The sequence below is a fragment of the Calliphora vicina genome, chromosome 2 (genome assembly GCF_958450345.1).
Source record: "Calliphora vicina chromosome 2, idCalVici1.1, whole genome shotgun sequence".
NCBI lineage: Eukaryota > Metazoa > Arthropoda > Insecta > Diptera > Calliphoridae > Calliphora > Calliphora vicina.
Window position 1 is genome coordinate 85,341,855 of NC_088781.1, and position 23,392 is coordinate 85,365,246.

Here is a 23,392-nt window from a genome sequence, read left to right on the forward strand (position 1 = left end):
AGATACACAGTCTTACAAAAGTTTACATACCCCTAATATATTTCATCTTTATTAATAAATATTTAGTGAAAAATGCTTTAATGACTTTTTTATGCTACTTCGGATTTATTGAGATAAAATAAACACAAAACAAATTTATTTTCATTAAATTCTACTAAAAATAATTAATTTTTTGGCATAACGATAATTTACATAAGTTTACATACGGGATAAAAAAAAACTTAAAAAAAATTAAATTAATATTTTGTGTGGCCTCCTTTGGCTTCAATTACAGCAGATAATCTATTTGGCATGGACAAAGCCAATTTTTTTGTTATTTCTGGAGTAATTTTGCTCCATTCTTCCATCAACAATTCTTTGAGTGCTAGAACTGATGTTACTTGTCGATTTTTTAGATCTCGTTTTAAAATATCCCATAAATGTTCAATAACATTAAGATCGGCGGACTGCGGGGGATGTTCCAATTTGTTTTTAACGTTATATAGAAGCCATTCCTTAACTAAATTTGATGAATGCTTCGGATCGTTGTCCTGGAGAAATATTGCGTTGTCCTCCAGATCTAAAAGATGGACGCTGTGAAGGTAGCTATCCTTTAAAATATCGATATACATGGTCTTATTCATAGTACCATCGATGAACCTGAGCTTTCCGACACCATTTGCCGCCATACATCCCCGGACCATGACTGATCCGCCTCCATGTTTTACGGTGCAATTAACATTTTGTGGTAATAACTCTGCATTAGGCTTTCGCCAAACTTTTGTTCGTCCATCACCTCCAAAAACCATAAATTTACATTCATCGTACTTTTGGGCATATTCTAAGCGCTTCTGGATATTCACAGATCTAAGTAAGGTTTTTTTCTGGCAACTCTGCTATTGTACCCATTTCTCTTGATACATCGGCGAACAGTCTGATCAGAAACGGTAATTTCTATTTTTTTTCTCATTTTCCGGTTTAGTTCGACGGCACTTAGCTTAGGATTTTCTTGAATGGAACGTATAATAGACCTTTCTGTTCGTTTGTCGAGAATGCGGGGACGCCCACTACGATCTTTGCTTTCATAATTTCCATTTTCTTTGAAATTTTTTATTATTGTTTGGACTGTGCTTTTACTTAGATTTAATAAAATTCCAATTTCATTAAGAGATTTGCCATCATTTCTCAACTTAATGAATTGGCTCAGACATTTCTTTGCCTTTGCCCATTTTCTTCCACTAAAAATACTTTTTGATTTTAATTTGCCAGTGTGATCACTTTTACTGAAAGTAAACTTTCTACCACTGATTTTACACAAAGCATCATAAAAATTGTAGCGGAAATTTTAACGGTACAACATTTTTTTTTTTGCAGAGTACGTAAACTTATGTAACATTAAAAAGATACCAATTACTCGTGTTTTATTGTTATTTATTTAAAATACCAACAAAATATTATAAAATATTATGGAAATATATTTTTTAAGTGCATTAAACAAAAATGTAATTACAACTCTTAATAAAATTATATATTTTCCAAAAAATAGAAAAATTTCAAACGTATGTAAACTTTTGTAAGACTGTGTATAAGCAGAATGTGACATATGACATTGGCAGTTTTTATGAGAGTATTTTTAATAAAGTCTAAACAAATAGCTAAGTTTGATGAAGCTAGCTAACTAAATACTATATTTAAATATTCTTGTTCACCTATTTTTAATCTTATTCAATTTAAAAAATCGATTATAACACAGAGGAACAGAATTTTCATTTTCATTTGGTACAGCGAAAAATATAATTGATAACACATATATAGGACATTTATTTTTAAAACTACCTTTATTTGTCTTGGGCAGCTCTTGCTTTTAAAATATAGGCGGTTTTAACTTGTTTGGTTATTCTATATTTTTTTCATATTGTTTAAATATTGAATAAATTGAATTATTATTTTTTTCTATAAAATAAATCTGATGCAAAAAAAATAGTAGTGTTTTTGATACTATCTCTTTGATAAAAATTTTAAAATATTTTACCCAAAAATGCTGTATATCACGTAAATACAAAATTCAAATTTATATTGCTGTAGTTATATTGTAGAGCAGACTGGAAAAAACAAGTTTAACATTCTTGAAAAAAGTAACCAAAATGAAAAATAAATACACATCTACACATCAGGGAAAAAATAACCAATTTTGGTTATAAATAACCAAAACGGCAACACTGCTTGTGTCCTTGATTCGGCTAAGTCCCGGTCCACACTGTGAAACATGTGCTGCAAAACATTTGAGTTTGTTGATGAAAGGGGAAAGAGGAATGAAATAGGGAACTTTGTTTCATGTACATGAAGTTTTTGTTGAGTATGTCATCCACATTTATTCGTTCGTATTCGTACTGTACAGAAATGTCAAAAACTGAAAGCAAAAACTTCACTGTGTGAACACGAATGCAGTTTCAAAAGAGAATTTAAAATGTTCTGCAGCTAATGTTTCACAGTGTGGACCGGGACTAAGGCTTTTAACTCTATTAATTATTCTAACATGATAAGTAAATTGAGAGATATATTAAGGGTTTCCACTACTGCCTGTAACCTAATTTTTTCGTACCTTACAGGTGGTAGATATCAGTTTGTTGAAGTTGATGGCCACTCTTCGTATTTACTTCCCCTTAGTTCTGGTGTTCCCCAGGGCTCAGTATTGGTTCCACTTCTTTTTATCTTATATATAAATAATTTACCAATCTGTATTGATTCAGATTTACCTTTTCAAATTAGATGGCGTTTGGCACATTCTCTTTTAATGTCAATTATATTGTATGGTCTTGAGATTGTGTCGGCAACTTTTTATTATATAGTAACAAGATTAAATAGGATTGTAAATATGATTGTTAGATATTTATTTAATCTTCGGAGGCGGGAACATATTTCTGATTACGTCAAACATTTTCTTGGTTGCTATTTTCTAAATTTGATTCGTTAGCTGCATTACTTTGTTCTAAATTCTCTTTTATTCATTCTATTAGGAACCAACAGATTTGGATACCATTCATTTGGTAATATTTGAACAATCATTTTTAGTTAGGATTGCTAGGTATTTGAATTATTTGCCTTTAGAGCTTAGGATCTTCTCCCATTCTAATAATGCTTTTCGGCTCAAATTGATGGGATTATTTTTCTAACTAATAAACCTTTTTTGTCCACGCCAAAAAATTTTCTTTATTTATTAACTTATTTGCTTTTATATTCTTTTTTTTATATTTAATTCATATTAAAAATAAAAAAACATACAATTACTATATTTAAATCTTTTATTTACAATTACTAATAATCATCTTGTTAAATTGTGTGTTTAAAGTTGAACTACACTCATGTTTTATTCATACATAATCACTGCTGGGATCAGTTTCTTTCTTTATTTCGTTTTATTACCTTTTGGATTGGGAACCAATAACTCAATGAAGCTCATTTAAATTGTATTAATAAATACTCAATATGTTAATTTTTTTTACTTATTTATATATCGATGGCTTAATATAAAAAAGACGTAACTTATTTTTTTTAAAAAAATATCAATGAAAAAAGGGTTATATTAAATAACTTCATTAAAATAAAAAAATATAAATTGTAAATGAGAAATAAAATGTGATATCTCTTCTTATTAAAAATTGCATTCAAACTTTTTTTTGTCTAAAATTTTATGGATTTTATTGAGTGTTTTCCTTCTCCTGTAAAGAAACAAAAAATCGAGTTACGCCTTTTTTATATTAAGCCATCGATATTTTTATTTAGGATTACTGCTTTGTAATACATATATATATTTATTGGCCAAGAATGGCTTTTAATATTACTATGAATAAAATAAAATAGTTGGCGTGGCCGTTTTCCGATTTTAGATAAATCGAAAAAAGTGGGCGTAAAAGTGGGCATGGTAAATTTTCTTTCCGTAAAAATCTAAGGTGGACTATGTCGAAAATTCTACAAAAAAAATTGTCCAAATCGGTCAGCCGTTCTCAACTGATGCAATTACCAACGAACGACATTTGGTTTTATTTATATATATAGATAGATTATGTTGTCAATAAATCCCCATGTGATGATCAAAAAATTCTAAAATTAGTTTAACAAAATTTTTAAAATAAGATCCGGTCACCCTACTTCTTCTACTAGCAGATTAGGTTTAGCAGAGAGTTAGCAAAGAGTTTATTTATTTATTGTTCGTTAACATGTGTTTAGAGAGTGGATAAAAAAAACATTATGAATAACTCGTATGTTAAATCCATGCTAAAATTTGGTTATAAATACGGCTGTAAGAATCATCTAAAACAGGGCTGCATGAAATAACCCCCCAGGAAATAATCCCCCAAAAATAAATGAAATAACCCCCTAAAAATTAGTACAGAGAGCAACAACAATTTTTTGGGGGTTATTTAATTTTTTGAATAATACCCAAAAATCATTATGAAATAAATCCCCAATACAAATTTTGGGGGATAATTTAATTTTTTAATATATAATAAAAACTTAAAATCTGTAAAGTATGTCCCGATATTTACCATTCACAAAAAAAAAGTTGAAGTGATAATTTCGCAGAGTTAAGATCGTGATAATTTCGCAGTGCAAAGAATGTTGTAAAGAAAACAAATTAATTTTGAAATTATAACTGGGTTCAGAATGACTTTTTTTGGTTCAGAATGTCAAAAAGTCGGTATACAATAGTACCAGTTATTAAGAGTACAGGAATAAAACTTGTAAGGCAAGAGTAAGTGTGCTAACAGCTGGTATCTGCTTACTTGCCAAGAATTATGATGAGCACAACCACAAGAATGAAGAAGAATTGTATAAGGAGTTAAAGGCTCTTAATATAATTAAGGACGAATCTGCGAAGATCTTGCAGGAATATTAAGGGCCATACCTCTGCATTGAGCTTAATAAGATTTGAGTTGTATGTTTAGTAAGTTAAAAAATATTCTTCTATTTTTCTCTAAATTTCTAATGGTGTTTGAAAATACTTTCCGAGGAAGCAATTCAATTTATTTCCTCATATAAATAAAATAAATAAAAATTAAAAAGATTTTAATTTTTAAAAAAGTCTACTTTTTCTTAGGAAATTTGTATATTTAGTCTGCTTTAACTTTTTTAATTACATTTTTCATTTTTTACACAATTTTTCGGCTACGGCACTTGATTACAAAATATTACACTAATTCAAAATATATTTACAAATCAATATTTTAACAAATCTCATTAAACCCAAATATATTTCGTATTCAAATATAGTTTTTATTTCATCCAAAAGTCTTAAAGGAGATTCCAACACAAAATGAGAAAGCTACAAGCGTTGTTTTTATTCCGTCCAAACATCTCAAAATATGCAGTTAATACGATATGAAGCTAATGGCAGATGCTATTTCAAATGCTTCCCAAATTTGCTACTGTCCATGTTATTAGATTACAGTTCAGGAAACTATACAAGTATTAACAGCAATTTTTATTTTATTTTGCCAAAACTCAATACAAACATTTGGGGGATTCAAACGGTCTGCTATTAAGTTTTATTGTGATAATGTCCTAATATATTATGGTAGTTTAAACAAATTGTTTTTGTGCTTCAAACAAAAAATTGTTATTTTAAATGTCTTATTAGTTTAAAACATTTTTGTTTGAAAAGCAACAAAAATGTGTTTAAACTAGCGGACATTATGACAATATGACCTAATAGCAGAATGATTGAATAGCCCAATTGTTTTTGATCACCTCCACTGTGTTTTGGGACTTATTTCATTTTAAAAATTGGGGTTCTATTTCATATGAAATAAGACCTCAATAATGGGGTGTTATTTTATTTCTGTTTGGGGCATTATTTCATTTAGTTGGGGTCTTATTTCATTTTCAAAATTGGGGTTTTATTGCATATGAAATAAGTCCCCAAATTTTGGGGAGTTATTTCATTTTATTTTTGGGGGGTTATTTCATCCTGCCCTAAAACAGTTATCCTTTATCAAAGCCATAGGATTTTAAAACAAATAGATTTAATTCAAAGTGCTGAGTGATAGTCTAAAGGCTATCATGCTATTTTTTCTCCCTTTTCGTATCATTTAAATTAAATCAGTAGAGTTTAGTATCATTACTTTTAGATTAACATAAAAACAACATTTAAAAGTCGGACATAAAAATACTGACATTCTAGATTATTTTCATCTTGAAAAGTAGGTGGAGCTGTAGCCAACTTTGCTGCAGTTGCTGCTTCTTCAACGATACCCAGAACAGGAGGTACTATAGTTCGAAATATATCCATATCCATTTCTACAGACAAATATGAAATTTAATAAATTTGTTAAGATAATAAATATGAATTTATTAACAGCTGCTAAATTTAATTCTATAAAAAATATTGCATTTGTTCATATTTTTTTTGCGTGAAAATTCATTTTACTCTGGTAAAATGCAAAAACTTTGAAAAATCTCGCTTCAATATATAGTGGTGGCCAGGAATTTAAGACAAAAATTGTTTGCTAAATTCCATGTAATTGTCAATTATTTTTTCAAATATTTCCACAAATATGTATGCATGAGGACTGTTTTAACACACAAGTGTGTTTTATTCGACTGTGTCAATTCATACATATTCACCATGAACACATAACATTTTTCTACAACTTGATCAACAAATTTTTTTTTTAAATAAACATATTTTCTCACATTTATATCATTATAATTTTATTATTATAAAATATTCGGACCAAATTTCGTAGTTTTAGTTCCATTAGTTTCGGTCATATCACGTTATTAACAGCGGATGTACGCTGAGGTGGGTCAACGTATTTCCACATATCTATGTCCATATATGTTTTACCGATTTTTCAAAACATTTTTCAGAAACTGGAAACATTAATAATAAATTTCATACCCTTAGAGGTCCTTTTATTTTGGCTCTATCGCACTTAAAACTCTGTTGATGAAAAAAATTCAAGTATTTGTCTTAAATTGGTGGCCACCACTGTATATGTATATTAGAGTGTCCCTTAGAAATAAATTTTTTGAAATTCTGAAACGGTACCCGCTGAAAACTTTCGTAGTGTTTAGCTTGTTCTAAGAATTTCGATTTAGTTTTGAGGTGCATTTACAAGGGGAAAAAGGGGCTATTAAGTAATTACTTTTGCAATTTAATATTAAATAGTCGAAATGTGTACGAATTTTTTTTTTTAAATGTTGGTCATAGTCAAACTTAGGTTTTTACGGAATGAAAAATTGGCCACGCCCACTTTTACGCCCACTTTTTTCGATTTATCTAAAATTGGAAAACGGCTACACCGATTTGGCTAATTTTTTGTTTAAATGTTCGTAGTTATCCAATTTAAGTTTTTACTGAAGGAAAAATTGACCCCGCCCACTTTTACGCCCACTATTTTCGATTTATCTAAAATCGGAAAATGGCTATTTGGTTAATTTGTTTTTAAATGTTCGTAGTAAAATTCGTTTGAAAAATTTACCACGTCCACTTTTTTTCGATGTATCTAAAATCGCAGAACGCCTGACCGATTTGGCTATTTTTTTTAAATGTTCCCAATAGTCCACAAAAGTTTTTCCGCCCAATAATACGCCCACTTATCAAATGCTGTAAATATGTGACCAAAGGTATCTGGAAAATGGTTGATCGACCGCCATCTAAAACATTGAACAGATTTTTTGATATGTGCCGGAATGATAAATTTGGCTGAACGCTGCTATACTCCGAAATGCCAAGATATTGTTACGAAATTGTACTTGAATTCAAATATAACGATTTTAAGGGCTGATTTAAAAGTAGCACAATGCTTTCAAATAACAGTGCTGTAATAGCAAACTGTAACATATCTGTGGGCATTATTAAATAAAAGCTTTTAGTTGATTTGATCGTAAGTTGGCAACGCTGTATTCGAATTCGAATATTCATTTATAGAACATTGTAGAAATAGAGCTTTCTAGATGGTAATGCAGTGTTATAAATAGTGGCAGAGGTTGAAGTCATGAGTCAGTTTATCAGAGACGCTATTTGAAGAAACATCAACTGAGTGCCTTAAAGCGTGTTGTGTTTTTCAAGTAAATTCGTGTACATTATAAAGTGTGTCTGTAGTTCTGAGAATTTATTAAGGTGTATAAAATAAAACATTGAGTGACTATTTAATTCTGTTGTTGTACATTTTAAATAAATAAAGAGTTGTTACCATTTTCAAACTACTAAACGGCTTTTATTTGCAATCAAAAGTATCAGGTTTATTTAAAGGAAATAAACCAGCGTTTTGAAAAGGTTAAAACGTAACAATATTATACTTGGAATCAATCGTCAAAGAAATTTCAACAGCGGAAACAAAGCATTCCAGTTCCGGGTTTCCCCCATTTATTTTAAAACGACACATTAGGTCCATCCGAGAAACGATGAGTGTTTCTATTTGCGTTGCCCAAAAATCGATTTCTTATAAAACTCACAATATCTAAAATCGATAATAACTTGGCCAATAAGCATTTAATCAAGAAAATTAGCTCGATCTGTGATCCCTCATATTTCTGGCCAAAAATCGATTTTTGATATAAAAACTCAAAATATCTAAATTCGCTAATAACTTGTCCAATATGCGTTTAATTAAGAAAAGGAGCTCGATATGTGATCCCTCATACTGGCCAAAAAAAGATTTTTTATATAAAAACTCAAAATATTTAAATTCGCTAATAACTTGGCCAATAAGCGTTTAATTAAGAAAAGGAGCTCGATCTGTGATCCCTCATATTTCTGGCCAAAAATCGATTTTTCTATATAAAACTCACAATATCTAAATTCGCTAATAACTTGGTCAATCAAGAAAAGGAGCTCGATCTGCGATCACTCATATTTCTTAACAAAAATAGATTTTTGATATAAAAACTCAAAATATCTAAATTCGCTAATAACTTGTCCAATATGCGTTTAATCAAGAAAAGGAGCTCGATCTGTGATCACTCATATTTCTGACCAAAAATCAATTTTTTATATAAAAACTCAAAATATCTAAATTCGATCTAATAACTTGGCCAATAAGCGTTTAATCAAGAAAAATAGCTCGATCTGTGATCACTCATATTTTTTTAATAAAAATCGATTTTTTTTATATAGAAACTCAAAATATCTAAATTCGCTAATAACTTGGTCAATCAAGAAAAGCAGCTCGATCTGCGATCACTCATATTTCTTAACAAAAATAGATTTTTGATATAAAAACTCAAAATATCTAAATTCGCTAATAACTTGGCCAATAAGCGTTGAATCAAGAAAAAGAGCTCGATATGTGATCACTCATATTTCTGGCCAAAAGTCGATTTTTTATATAAAAACTCAAAATATCTAAATTCGCTAATAACTTGGCCAATAAGCGTTTAATCAAGAAAAGGAGCTCGATCTGTGATCCCTCATATTTCTGGCCAAAAATCGATTTTTTTATATAAAACTCACAATATCTAAATTCGCTAATAACTTGGTCAATCAAGAAAAGGAGCTCGATCTGCGATCACTTATATTTCTTAACAAAAATAGATTTTTGATATAAAAACTCAAAATATCTAAATTCGCTAATAACTTGGCCAATAAGCGTTGAATCAAGAAAAAGAGCTCGATATGTGATCACTCATATTTCTGACAAAAACTCGATTTTTTATATAAAAACTCACAATATCTAAAAACGCTAATAACTTGGCCGATCTGTGATCACTCATATTTCTTAACAAAAATCGATTTTTGATGTAAAAACTGAAAATATCTAAATTCGGTAATAACTTGGCCAATAAGCGTTTAATCAAGAAAAGGATCTCGATTTTCGATCACGCATATTTCAGACCAAAAATCCATTTCTTATATAAAAACACAAAATATCTAAATTCGCTAATAACTTGGCCAATAAGCGTTTAATTAAGAAAAGGAGCTCGATCTGTGATCACTCATATTTCTGGCCAAAAATCGATTTTTATATAACTCAAAATATCTAAGCGTTTAATCAAGAAAAAGTGCTCGAGATCTGTGATCACTCATATTTCTGACAAAAACTCGATTTTTTATATAAAAACTCACAATATCTAAAATCGCTAATAACTTGGCCAATGAGAGTTTAATCAAGAAAAAAGGGCTAGATCTGTGATCACTCATGTTTCAGACCAAAATTCTATTACTTATATAAAAACTCAAAATATGTACATTGATTTACATGTATGCTGTTGTGGCTTGTACAGGACAACGTCTGTCGGGTCAGCTAGTAAGATATACTTTATATCTTATTTTATATCATATAAAACACAAAAATTGGTTAAAAAATGTTAAAGTTATTAAAAAATCGCCAGGCCACTAGAACAAGAAATGTAGGAATAAAATTAACATATTTTGAGAAATATTAAAACAAAAGTTTATTCTTACTTAAATATATACATATTTACTTGTATATGAGTTTTTATCTTCATAGGATACAGTTAACCTATTCGCTGGTATAACCAAAAAAAAATATTTTTTAACGGCAGTTTCAAAACTCCAATTTCAAATTTTTAAAAATTTTGTTAAACAAATTTCAGAATTTTTTGATCATCACATGGGGATTTATTAACAACATAATAGGGAATAAAAATGTGAGAAATGTATGTCAATACCTCTTATTAGTTTTTAGTTTTTCCGTACCTGCAATATAAATTTTTCGATTTTCTCAAAATATGTTAATTTTGTTCCCACATTTCTTGTTCTAGTGGCCTGAGACAAGGGTTGCCAGCCGAGCTGGACTTGGCTGGATTGTCCAGCTTTTTTGGTGCATGTCCAGTTTCAAGCTAAAATTTAATTTGTCCAGCTAAATAGAATCTTTCGACAATAATATCCATCAATGAATATTTACTTACTACTACTATATAGTACACTGTAATAACTTATGCAAAAACGTGTATGTATTTTTTGAAGAAAGGAACAAAATAAATACCAACAAGTTTTCTGGGAATACGTGTCATATGGAATTTCTGATAATGATGCCAATGAAGAAGAATGTAAACGTGAAGAATTATTAGAAGCATTTTTATATTTTATGCAAAACATAATGCAGGAATTTACAACTCTTGATAATGACCCTTGTACATGTTTAGAGTTGCACGATATAATGACCACCGTACTTATGAATAGCCTCAAATTTTAATACATAACAAATTGTTTGGCACCAAAGTTAACAGCATTTTGAAAAAAAAATTTCGCTTAATGAACATAAAACTTTTAAGACGGAATTATAAGACTTTTAAAAAATATTTAGAAAATCGTTACAACTTTGGTGATGACTCCTTTTTTTAAAAAAAATTGCATTTTTAAATTTATAAAATGTCCTATTTTCTTGGGAAGATTTACAAAATTCTTGAAATATCTAAAGCAGGGAAAGGCAAAACATGGGCGCCGCGCTTTTCATTTTCTCTTCTCTTACTTACGTGTGCACACGCATTGTAGAGAAATAAAGAACTTTTAATCAGTCTAGCTTGAGAACTCAAACAAGCAGTTTGTGTATAGTTTTTATCAAAAAAAATGTCCCAACATTTAAAGATGTATGATGAACAATATGAGATTTTACATTTTTAATTGGGGAAAAGCGACGAAAGTTTACTGGCAACACCGATTCGTGGTGAGAGCGGAGAGAGTGTATAACTAATACAATCGTAAAATGCAATAGTATAGGTTGCCTTTCCCTGATCTAAAGAAATAGATAACGGTAGACCATGTATCTATTACTACTCCTTCGTGAATCTTATAAACAAATATCAAGAGATTTGTCAAATGATATGGATCTATTTTGTTTATCAAAGGTGAAAGGAATAAATTCGAGAATTTTAGAAAAGTTGTATTTTCAATACCAGAAGCAACGCTTTTTGTGTAAGAGTTTTTCCTATTTTAAACAAACTCTATACTAAAAAAAGAAACCGAATGTCATTGGACCATTGGACAAATTTAGAGGAATCTTGTACAGATTTTCAAAATTTTTTACAGATCTCTAAAGGTTTGGTATTGTCCAAATCCGTAAGCTCAAAAACGCAGTGTTTTTAGTATTTAATTTATTACTTTTAATTATTTCTTTATTTACATACATACAGTCAGCGTCAAAAGAAAGTGTACAACTTGTTTTTACATTTAAAACGTTTTATTTACATATTAAAAAACAATTTTTTCTCCAGTTCTAGTATATTTAACAAAACACTTAATTGTTCTCTTGCAATATATAAACAAAAAACTAAACTATTTCAACTGCAACAAAAACAGTAACAACAAAACCAAAAATACTCCATTTTTAACGCGTCAGAAAAAAGTGTACACATTTAGAATTGCAATAAGATTTTTCTAGCTACATAAAAAAATATATTGTTATTCTTTATTTTTGCCTAGATTATATTATATATTTTTTGTGGATCTTGCTCTTAGTCTCATGAGATTTTAAGATAGTAGCTTTTCTTGTTTGATCGCGAGAACTTTAAAACCAAAATGGGAAAACAAACTGCAATTGAAACAAGAAAGTAAGTCATAAAATTTAAAAATGAAGGCAAATCGTCACGTGAAATCTCCTCTATAATACGAAGAAGCCATAATACTGTAAAAAAAATTATAGACAAACAAAAAAAATTAGAATTTTAGAAGATCAGCAACGTGCCGGAACACCAAAACGCCTTAACAACCTTGAAATACGATCGATTGTGAGATCAGTGAAGAAAGTATTCACAGTAAGTGCATTATGCGAAGAATTAACAGATTCGTCTGGAGTGAGAGTTAGTAACAGTACGGTTCGCCGAGCGCTACACCCAAATGCTCTATATGGTGGAGTTCCGAGAGAATAACCCCACATTTCCAAACGAAATAAAGAGCGACTTCGAAAATTCGCAAACAGGTATAAAAACCAAGAAAATTGTTTTGGAATAATGTGCTGTTTACGGACGAAAGCAAGTTTGAGATTTTCGGAAGTAAAAAAAGGAGTAAAATTTGGAGAAGCAAAAATCAAGAGTTCGACCAAAAAATGTACTATCCACCGTAAAGCATGGTGGTGGTTAGGTGATGGTGTGGGGGTGTATGGCGGCAAGTGGCATGGGAAAACTCATATTTATTGATAGTTTGATGAGCAAAACCGATTACCTAAACATTCTTATAGAAAATATGGAACCCATCATTAGAAAATTAAATCTAGACCGAACCTGGATCTTCCAACAGGACAACTATCCGAAGCATACTTCTTAACTTGTTAAAGAATGGTTGTTGTATCATACACCGAAACAACTGGAACACCCCCACAGTCACCGAACATTAATCCCATTGAACATCTGTGGTAGCATTTGGACAGACAGATCAGAAAATGAAATATTACAAGCAATGACTCTCTATACGAAATCCTGCAGGAAGAGTGGTTCAACATCCCAACATCGGTGACATCAAAATTGGTAGAAACAATGCCAAGGAGGCTTGAAACTGTTTTAAAACCCAAAAGATGTCAAATAAAACGTTTTTTCTTCTAATTTCCCTAAACTGTACACTTTCTTTTGACGCGTTAAATGGAGTATTTTTGGTTTTGTTGTTACTGTTTTTGTTGCAGTTGAACTAGTTTAGTTTTTTGTTTATATATTGCAAGAGAACAATTAAATGTTTTGTTAAATATACTAGAACTGGAGAACAAATAGTTTTTTAATATGTAAATAAAATGTTTTAAATGTAAAAACAAGTTGTACACTTTCTTTATACGCTGACTGTATGTATATTAGGGTGGGTCGATTTAGCAATCGATTTTTCGATAGTTTTTGGCATTAGGAAAAAAAATTCCACTACGACATATAAAACAAGTAAGAGAGCTACATTCGGCTGTGCCGAATCTTATATACCCTTCACCAAATTATACTTAATCAAAATTTTTTTTTAATGTTTTAAAAAAAATTTTTTTTCCAAATTGTTTCTTAATTTTTTTTAAAAAAAATTTTTTTCAAAATTTTTTTTTTAAATTTCTTTAATAATTTTTTTGGAAAAAGAATTTATGACAAAAAAAATTCGGGTTAAAAAATATTTTTTCCGATTTTGACCCATTTTATGTTCAACTTACTATGGTCTTATATACGTCGTTGCAAAGGTCTTTGAAATATCTATCATTAGATATACATATTGTCTATATTAATGACTTAGTAATCCAGATATAGGTCAAAAATCGAGGTTGTCCTAGTTTTTTATATACCCTTGCCACTCATGGTGAAGGGTATAAAAATAATTTTCGAGGAGCCCAAATTTCAGAAAATGTAAAAAATTTACTTTTTCTCAACTTTTATGTTTAACCCTTAAAAAATGAAAAGCGAACAAATGGGGGTTTTGGCATGTGGAAAAAAATTCCACACGACATATCAAAAAAATAATTTTTGAGACGTCCAATTTTCATCTTTTATTTTTAAAGGTTTTTTTTTAAAAAAATTTGAGTTATTTTGAAACAAATGTTTTACGGTAGGTCGTAGTACTTTAGTACCTCATTTCACACATTTTTAGACCGATTTAAATTTTAAACATTTACGGGAAGGCAAAGAATTAACCTTTCATAAAATGTATGCATAAAATTCATTTTAAAGCGTAATCAGTTTTTTTCTAAACCCATTAAAAATTATACTGGTCGTTATGTTGATGAATATCACTGAAAACTGTTTTTTGGAATAACTTCTAAATTTGAGGGTGTTTCTGAATTTTTTTCACACAATTTGTATGTTCTCAACAAGACCCACGCTAGGTCGTTTTCCAAGTTATTTTCACTGTTGATTACAATGCATAAAAATATATTTAAAAAAAACCAAAATTAACATTTTCTCAGTAATTTTTTAATGTTCAGTTTTTTTTTATTTGTCCAGCTTTTTAAAGTCCAATGTCCAGCTTTTTGCGAATCTGAATCTGGCATCCCTACCTGAGACACGTTAATGGCCTGGCGATTTTTTAATAACTTTAACATTTTTTAACCAATTTTTGTTCTTATTTATTTCCAAATAAAATATCTAAATTTATACTGCATACTTTAGGGAGCATTTTTATTACACTTGACTGGACTCAAAAAAAAAATTTCCGAGTTTTACCCGGAATTTTTGAATTTTTTTTTACAAAATTTCGAATCGAATAAAAAAAAAAATCAGCCAAATCGCTCCAGCCGTTCTCACGTGATGCCATTACATACATGGACCAAATTAATTTTTATATACATATATATAGATTAGAACGACAATTACGTACACATTTCGATTCTTTTAAATTAAATTGCAAAAGTAATTACTTAATAGCTAAATTTTTAAAATAACTGAAAAAAAACTAAATTGAAAGTCGGCACGGGTTGTCCTTCTTAGAACAAGCTAAAATTTTTTGTTGGTATTTTAGGTCATTACGAAAGTTTTCAGCGGGTACAGTTTTAACATTTCAAAAAATTTAATTCTAAGGGACACTCTAATGTATATGGGAGATTTCATGTCAAGTGAACCAACTTTTAAAATCGATGTCTTCCGATCGGAATGAAGTTAGACCTATTGGAAAGTAATTCAGACACAATTTTCAACAAGATCGGTCAAGAACTCTCTGTGTTACAGGGGTTAAAATTTGACATTTTGGCCAAACATGTGTTTTTTCTCATCCATGTAACTTATTACATATCGTTCTTAGCAAAATATGTCCCAAATAGTTTAGATAGCTATTCCTTTAATTTTTCGAAAAAAAATATTTAAAAAATAAATTAAATTTTTTAATATTTTTTTTCCGAAATCAAAAACTTTTTTGCATTTTTTTTCAAAATGGGTCCCATTTTTTTCTTAACCTTCGCTTTACCAAAGGTTTACCAATACCCAACCGGGTGATACTGTACTTCTATACATATATGCGACGAAAAAAATTTTAAAAAATCGATAAAACCTTATAAAAAGTTTAAAATGTTTCTATTAAATTCTATAGAACTCTAAAATTTGTTCAGAACTAACAAAATTAAAACAAATATTAAACCAATAAAAACCAAGTGGTCACCCGGGTGAGTATTGGAAAAGCGAAGGTTAAAAGTTTAGATATTTTCCTTGAAGATCTATTCGGTCGCTTAGTGGAATGCAAGTTTATTCCGATCGGAAGACATCGATTTTAAAAGTTGGTTTGCAAAATTTAAGACAAAATAAATAACTTGATAAAAAAATTGAGAAATACCACAAAAGAACAAACAAGTATTAATTCTATTTAGGAAACTAAAAGTGATTTCTTTTTTAATTTCTTAACGCGCATTATTCTATGTTTAAATATTCTAGAAATCTCATTTGAAATAACCAATGCTACTCAGGGATTGGAGAATATGGCCCTGCTGTTCAACGAAGCTGACACCCGTTTGAAGATATGCATAAGCTGTTCGGAACGATTCGGATGGGAAGATCAGTACGGATCTGTGGCAGCTGGTTGAAGTCAGGATCCTACATGAAATTGCTGCGTTTAGTGGCAAGTCAGAAGACCTAAAAGTACGACATTCATACTGTTTCCTGCCTCCGCGGAATTGATGGCGTCTCTATGAATGTCGTTCAATGCTGTCATATACTAGGTGCGATTAAATAGATCCCTCACATAGCTCTGTATGCTTTCCTCCTATACGTAGGTCCTGTCTTACATTTCTAGAGGGAGACGTGAAGAAGGAACTGTTGCGTCAACATGACTCTGTGTTCCTTGACCGGTAGAACCTAAGTTTCCTCGTGAAGGTGATGTTCGGAGGTAATTTGAAGCCAGGGTCCTTAAGTCTGCATTCTGACTGCTTTGAATATTTCTCCACTGGAGAAGCATAATTGACCACTGACCGAATAGTAGAATAGCTGCAAGCTATTGCCTTGAGGACCTTGTTCCAATTTAGCAGTTTATGCCTGACGACACTGCTACTAAGGAGGTAGACGACACTGCTACTAAGGAGGTAAAAAGTGACACCAAAGATTTTAGGGTGGTTCACTGTCGGAATTTGTATTCCGTCGACCATGATGCGTAAGTTAAGTTTTACCTCGTGTTGATGTCTTGTGCAACTTCAGTTGGCGTGTAAAGTTGTGGTGTGTCCGAGGCTGGAAGATCATGTAGTTTGCTAGCAATACTTCTTTTCGCCTTGTCTCTCTCGGGTTGCTCAATAAAAAGTCAACAAAAAGCAAGCGCGCAGCCTTTAGGGTATATCCCACCCAATTTAATCGCGATCCTATCATCCTTCTTTGTCGGGTTGGAGAGAGACCGAACTGTGGACCAAAACATTCCAACTCCAGAACTTAAGTTGGAGTTCTTCAAATGATCCAACCATTTGTTCTGCTCGTACCAACTACGATGGGTAGACATTAGAGTGCTCCAAAAAAAATAAAATTTCGAATTTTGCCCGTCCCCCCTCTAGAATGGTTCTATGTATTGTAGAAACTCGTTGTGTAAAATATTAGGATGATAGGATAACGCTAACTGGTGGCGCAACGACGCTGAATTTTTGAGGTGCATTTACAAGGGGAAAAAATGCAATTTTTTCAGTTTTTGTAAAAATTTTGGCATTAAATAATTACTTTTGCAATTTAATTTAAAAGAATCGAAATGTACACGTAATTGTCGTTCTAATAAGATATAAAAGACAAAAATTGGTTGAACAATTTTAAAGTTATTAAAAAATCGCCAGGCCATTAACGTGTCTCAGGCCACTAGAACAAGAAATGTAGCAACAAAATTAACATATTTTGATAAATATTATAATAAAGGTACATTTTTACTTAAAATATATCCATATTTACTTGTATATGAGTTTTTGTCTTCGTAGGATACCGGTAACATATTCGCAGGTATGACCAAAGAAATACATTTTTTTTAACGGCAGTTTCAAAACTCCATTTTCAAATTATTAAAAATTTTGTTAAACAAATTTAAAAATTTGTTGATCATCACATTGGGATTTATTGTGAACATAATAGGGAATAAAAATATGAAAAAAGTATGAAAATACCTCCTATAGTTTTTCCGTACCTGCGATTTAAAAATTGAGATTTTCGAGAAAAACTATTTTTTGGCCATATTTGGATTAATGAGCCAAATTTCTTTACTGTTATGATTTTTAAGCAAAAGATATTCAGAATAGTATATTCCAGGTAATTTTAAATATAGTCTGAAAGTTTTACTAAAATCGGAAAACGTTAACCCTTAAATCGTGAAGGTCAAAGGTCATTTTTTTCAATATTTGGAATTTCTCATGGAAACTTAGCGAAATGTTATTTATTTTTCGGACGATTTTGATGAAACTTAAGAAATATATAACACAAAGTCTAGTTTTTACAAAAATAGCAGAAAAATTAAAATTAACCCTTAATAACACTTCGGGTTAAAATGACTCCAAGCTTCTAAAACCATAAACAAATTTGTCAATTTCAATAGTGCTGATCAAAAATTGTTTTTTTATAGGAAACAAACTTTAAAATATTGTATTGTGTATTAGAAAATAGTACTACTAAGCCACTTTGAAAAATGTTTAATTTTGACCACACATTTTTCAAAGGACAAAATATTTTATTTATACCTGATTTTTGCTTTAATAACGTATTTAATATTTTATTGAGGATTTTTGAATAATAAAATTGATTATAACCCTTTAGTGCACTTTCGATTTATTAGATTTAAAAAATATCTCGAATGATTCAGTTTATTTAAGTCTGAAAAACATTAAAGTTAGCACCATTCATATTGACTGTGTTTTTCGTGATTTTAAAAGTTGAGGTTAATTTTAACCCCAAGTGCTATTAAAGGTTAATTTTAATTTGTCTGCAGTTTTTGTAAATACTAGACTATGTGTTATATTTTTCTTAAGTTTCATCAAAATCGGCCCAAAAATATATAACATTTTGCTATCTTTCCATGAGAAATTCCAAATATTGAAAAATTTGACCTTTGACCTTCACGATTTAAGGGTTAACGTTTTCCGATTTTAGTAAAACTTTCAGACTATATTTAAAATTACCTGGAATATACTATTCTGAATATCTTTTGCTTAAAAATCATAACAGTAAAGAAATTTGGCTCATTAATCCAAATATGGCCAAAAAAATAGTTTTTCTCGAAAATCTCAATTTTTAAATCGCAGGTACGGAAAAACTATAGGAGGTATTTTCATACTTTTTTCATATTTTTGTTGCCTATTATGTTCTCAATAAATCCCAATGTGATGATCAAAACATTTTGAAATTTGTTTAACAAAATTTTTAATAATTTGAAAATGGGGTTTTGAAACTGCCGTTAAAAAAATTTATTTCTTTGGTCATACCTGCGAATAGGTTACCGGTATCCTACGAAGACAAAAACTCATATACAAGTAAATATGGATATATTTTAAGTAAAAATGTACCTTTATTATAATATTTATCAAAATATGTTAATTTTGTTGCTACATTTCTTGTTCTAGTGGCCTGAGACACGTTAATGGCCTGGCAATTTTTTAATAACTTTAAAATTTTTCAACCAATTTTTGTCTTTTATATCTTATTAGAACGACAATTACGTGTAGATTTCGATTATTTTAAATTAAATTGCAAAAGTAATTATTAATGCCAAAATTTTTACAAAAACTGAAAAAATTGCATTTTTTCCCCTTGTAAATGCACCTCAAAACTTCAGCGTCGTTGTGCCACCAGTTAGCGTTATCCTATCATCCTAATATTTTACACAACGAGTTTCTACAATACATAGAACCATTCTAGAGGGGGGGACGGCCTGTACCTAGAAATTTTTTTTCGTCCATACAATCTTGGAGCACTCTAGTAGACATATTGTCGCGATATAGAGGCTTAAATGCGATGATCTGTGTTGGTCATGCTGGAGGGGACAGTTTAACTTGAGTTGGTTGTCTCCGGTAGGGTTTCCCATTCCAGAAGTGCACACGGTGAGCATGACACTAAGAACTACCCTCCCCCTCTGTCTGATAGCGTGTCTGTTCTCCTTTGGGCGGCTATCAGATGTTCCATCTAGTCATGTTCCCCTCACTGAGAGTGGTGGCTTTGATGGACTTGGTCCGGTTGGTCCGAAAGGGCTCTTTTTTGCACCTTGTACCCGGTCGGGGGCTTCATAATCTCCGGGGACCCTACTCCCACAGCGATGGTAACGGGCTGTGGAGAGTCGACTGTTACTGTGACCCAGTCTAGTCAGACTAGTCTGTCTGTATGCTACTGGAGTCGCAGGAGGTCAATCTTCTAGTACACCCAGGATGGCTCAATGTAAAAAATACAAAGCAATTGGTGGTAGTGACATTAGCGGTGGGGTATCCCTGGATTTCTCTCCAAGTACCTCCAAAGCTGCTAAAGCCCTAACCGCCTTGACTACGGTTAAAACCCATGTCTCGGGTTACTCTGGGGGGAAGCGACTAAGTCGCTCCTCTCAGTCGCCTCCCATATGCCAACTGTGCGATCAGGGTCTGAGATGGAATCCTCCTGCCTGAAGCCGCCCCACCCCCTGCCAACTCCGGCTCTGATAGTAGTCTCAGGCATAAAAATCCTACCAGAAGGGCTGCTACCACCAGGCGTTCCGCCATTCACTTCATTGAGGCTCTCGGCTCTAAAAAAGCCGAGGCCTTTACAAAGGAGCAACAGGCTTCCCTCTCATGGGCGAAAGCTCACATTGCTTTCTCAAGACCGCCTCCTTCTGCTGAATCATCAGCAGAGCATAAACGGCAACGTTCAGAGGAGGATGCGACAACTAAGAGCCAGCAACCGAGTCCGAAAAGGCCTAAAGCGGCACAACGATCTCTACGTAAGTCCTTGTCAAAGACAACATCGTCAGGGCGGTTATAGATGGAAGTGCCAATGACGGATCCATATATCAATCAAATTGGGATATGGTGAAGCAAAAACTGGTAGGGGTGTTCTGGAAAGTTCTCAAAGAGAACCCAGGCACTCCTCCTCAATGTGTGGATGAACGCTCAGCGTTGATACTCAAGTCTGCCGTCGCATCGTTGGGTGAAGTATGGCCGGGATCTAGGCTTGAGGTGGTAACGGTGAGTGAGAGAAAAAAAAAGGGAAATAAATCTGTAACTTCTAAACCCTTAGTCCGATTTGAATGAAATTTCACATGCGCAAAGGGGAAGTGTTGTCGAGTTTAAGTCTTGAACCTGGACCTCATGAGCCCACCAGGAGCTGGGACAGGGGTACCTAAAGTAGGACACATCTGGTATTTTCAATTTTAAAAAAAATCCTATTTTTTCGTTTGTCTTCGGATTTCAAAAAAATTAGATATATAGAATCTTCTCATCGAGTACTACATACTCGTAGCTATTAATAATAACTTATAGCTTAGGAGATATTCACATTTGAAAATTAAATTTTCAACATTTTTACCGACCCTTCTCCAGTTTTTTGATGACCGCGGTTCCAAATATATCGCAATTTTCTCCATTTTTCTTTTATAGGATTAACAACAGATATATATTTTTCGCTATTTTTTTGAGCCATCTAGCCCGGAGGAGATCTTGGAGATCCTCCAGTGCTGTAACCCACGGCTTCCAACTAACGATTGGAAAGTTGTCAAGGTTACTGACGCTGAGGGATCTTCCAGAAAGGCGATCGTCGTCCTGAATAAGGACTCCTTGGGGCCGCTAAGGAAGACACAAGGGAAGGTGTACTATGGATTTGGTACGATCATCCTGCATGTTTACCATAGCAACAGCAAGGACGATACCTCCTCAGAGGATGTAAAACCCATGCTCTCTGAAGAGGGTCCAATCGACACTGAAGATACCAACTCTGTATCCGAACTGGTTGGTACCTTCTTTGAACGGATGGACGAGGCGGTGGACGAAGACGCCCTCCTGAATTCTGATCAGGAGGACGCCGACGTCACCGTTGTACAAATTGAGCATGGTGAAGGTGACGCAAATAAATCTTCACCACTCTAAGGCAGCATCTGCTGCACTGCTCCTCCGAATTGCAAAGAACGGGGAGGAGCTAGTCATGGTCCAGGAACCTTGGATCCATCAGGATAGTATCTGTGGACTATGCATGAAGGCTATAAACTCTACTACGCTAAGAGCGCAGGTAAAATTAAATCCTGTATTCTGGCTAAAGGCTCTTCTGTCTGATTATAGCAATGAAGATACAGTAGCAGTCTCATGGGAAACCAATGAAGGCACTTCGTTATGGTTGAGTTCCAGATATATGGCGCACGATCATGGGGAGCATCCGCCAAATGATGCTGTCCGTAGGAGCTAGTCATGGTCCAGGAACCTTGGATCCATCAGGATCGTATCTGTGGACTATGCTTGAAGGGCTATAAACTCAAGTACGCTAAAGGCGCAGGTAAAATTAAATCCTGTATTCTGTCTGATTATAGCAATGTAGATACAGTAGCAGTCTCATGGATACCAATGAAGGCACTTCGTTATGGTTGAGTTCCAGCTATATGGCGCACGATCATGGGGAGCATCCGCCAAATTATGCTGTCCGTAGTGCGGTTAATAAGGCGAATGCGTCCAGGATACCTTTGGTTATCTGTGAGACACCAATAAAAGAGGTGAGAGTCTTTTCAGTTTCATTCTTAATAGTCGGGGTTGTCATATAATCCAATCATTGTCGGAATCGGTTTTGAAAACGACAGTACATTGGTCTCGTGCAATCGAGTTATCGGTTTTGTATTAGATCTAGAATTAAATTCTTTATCGATTAAACAAAAAATTACATTAGATTTCAAATGTATCATTTTTGTTATTTTCAAAACCGATCCGGACAATGATTGGATGCTATGACAACCCCGAGTAGTTTGGAAGTAGTAAATAGAGGTTCAGAACCTACCTACTTGACACTTGTGAGTGCTGAGCACCACAGCATGATTACTAATTGGGTAGCAGTTGAGACACTTACAGAAGCGTTCCAATCGTTCCAATGTATAATTTTTGTTGTTTTCAAAACCGATCCGGACAATGATTGGATGCTATGACAACCCCGAGTAGTTTGGAAGTAGTAAATAGAGGTTCTGAACCTACCTATTTGACACTTGTGAGTGCTGAGCACCACAGCATGATTACTAATTGGGTAGCAGTTGAGACACTTACAGAAGCGTTCCAATCGGCTACTAATATGGCCTGTAGGCCGATCACCCGCAGAGGTAGGAATAAACCTCCATGGTGGAATCCAGAAATAGCACACGCCAGAAGGACTTGTCGTAAACTGTTCAATGAGGCAAAGAGGTTGGGTAACTGGTCTGCATACAAGTCCTCATTGAATTACTTCAATAACCTTACGAGGAATGCGAAAAGGAAAGCCTGGAGGGACTTCTGTGACGGCGTGGAAGGATCCTCTAAGGCTAACCGATTACGTAAAATTGTGTCAACCTCTCCGGTTGTACCAAGCTATATTCAGAAACCCTGTGGTAGATGGACTCTGAATAGTAAGGAAACACGTGAGGTCCTACTAGACG

General features: G+C 32.5%; 1 protein-coding gene across 4 annotated transcripts in view; it reads right to left on the reverse strand.

Moving 5' to 3' along the window:
- Positions 1 to 23,392, reverse strand: part of Pp2A-29B (Protein phosphatase PP2A regulatory subunit A) — a 149,305-nt gene that overhangs the window by 24,721 nt on the left and 101,192 nt on the right. For 2 of the 4 annotated variants that reach the window (XM_065502578.1, XM_065502581.1), the window contains exon 9: positions 6,154 to 6,276. The exons of the other annotated variants lie outside the window; for them this stretch is intronic. In XM_065502578.1, the coding sequence (XP_065358650.1) occupies positions 6,154 to 6,276 (123 nt within the window). The remainder of the gene's footprint in view (positions 1 to 6,153; positions 6,277 to 23,392) is intronic. 4 annotated transcript variants of the gene reach the window in all.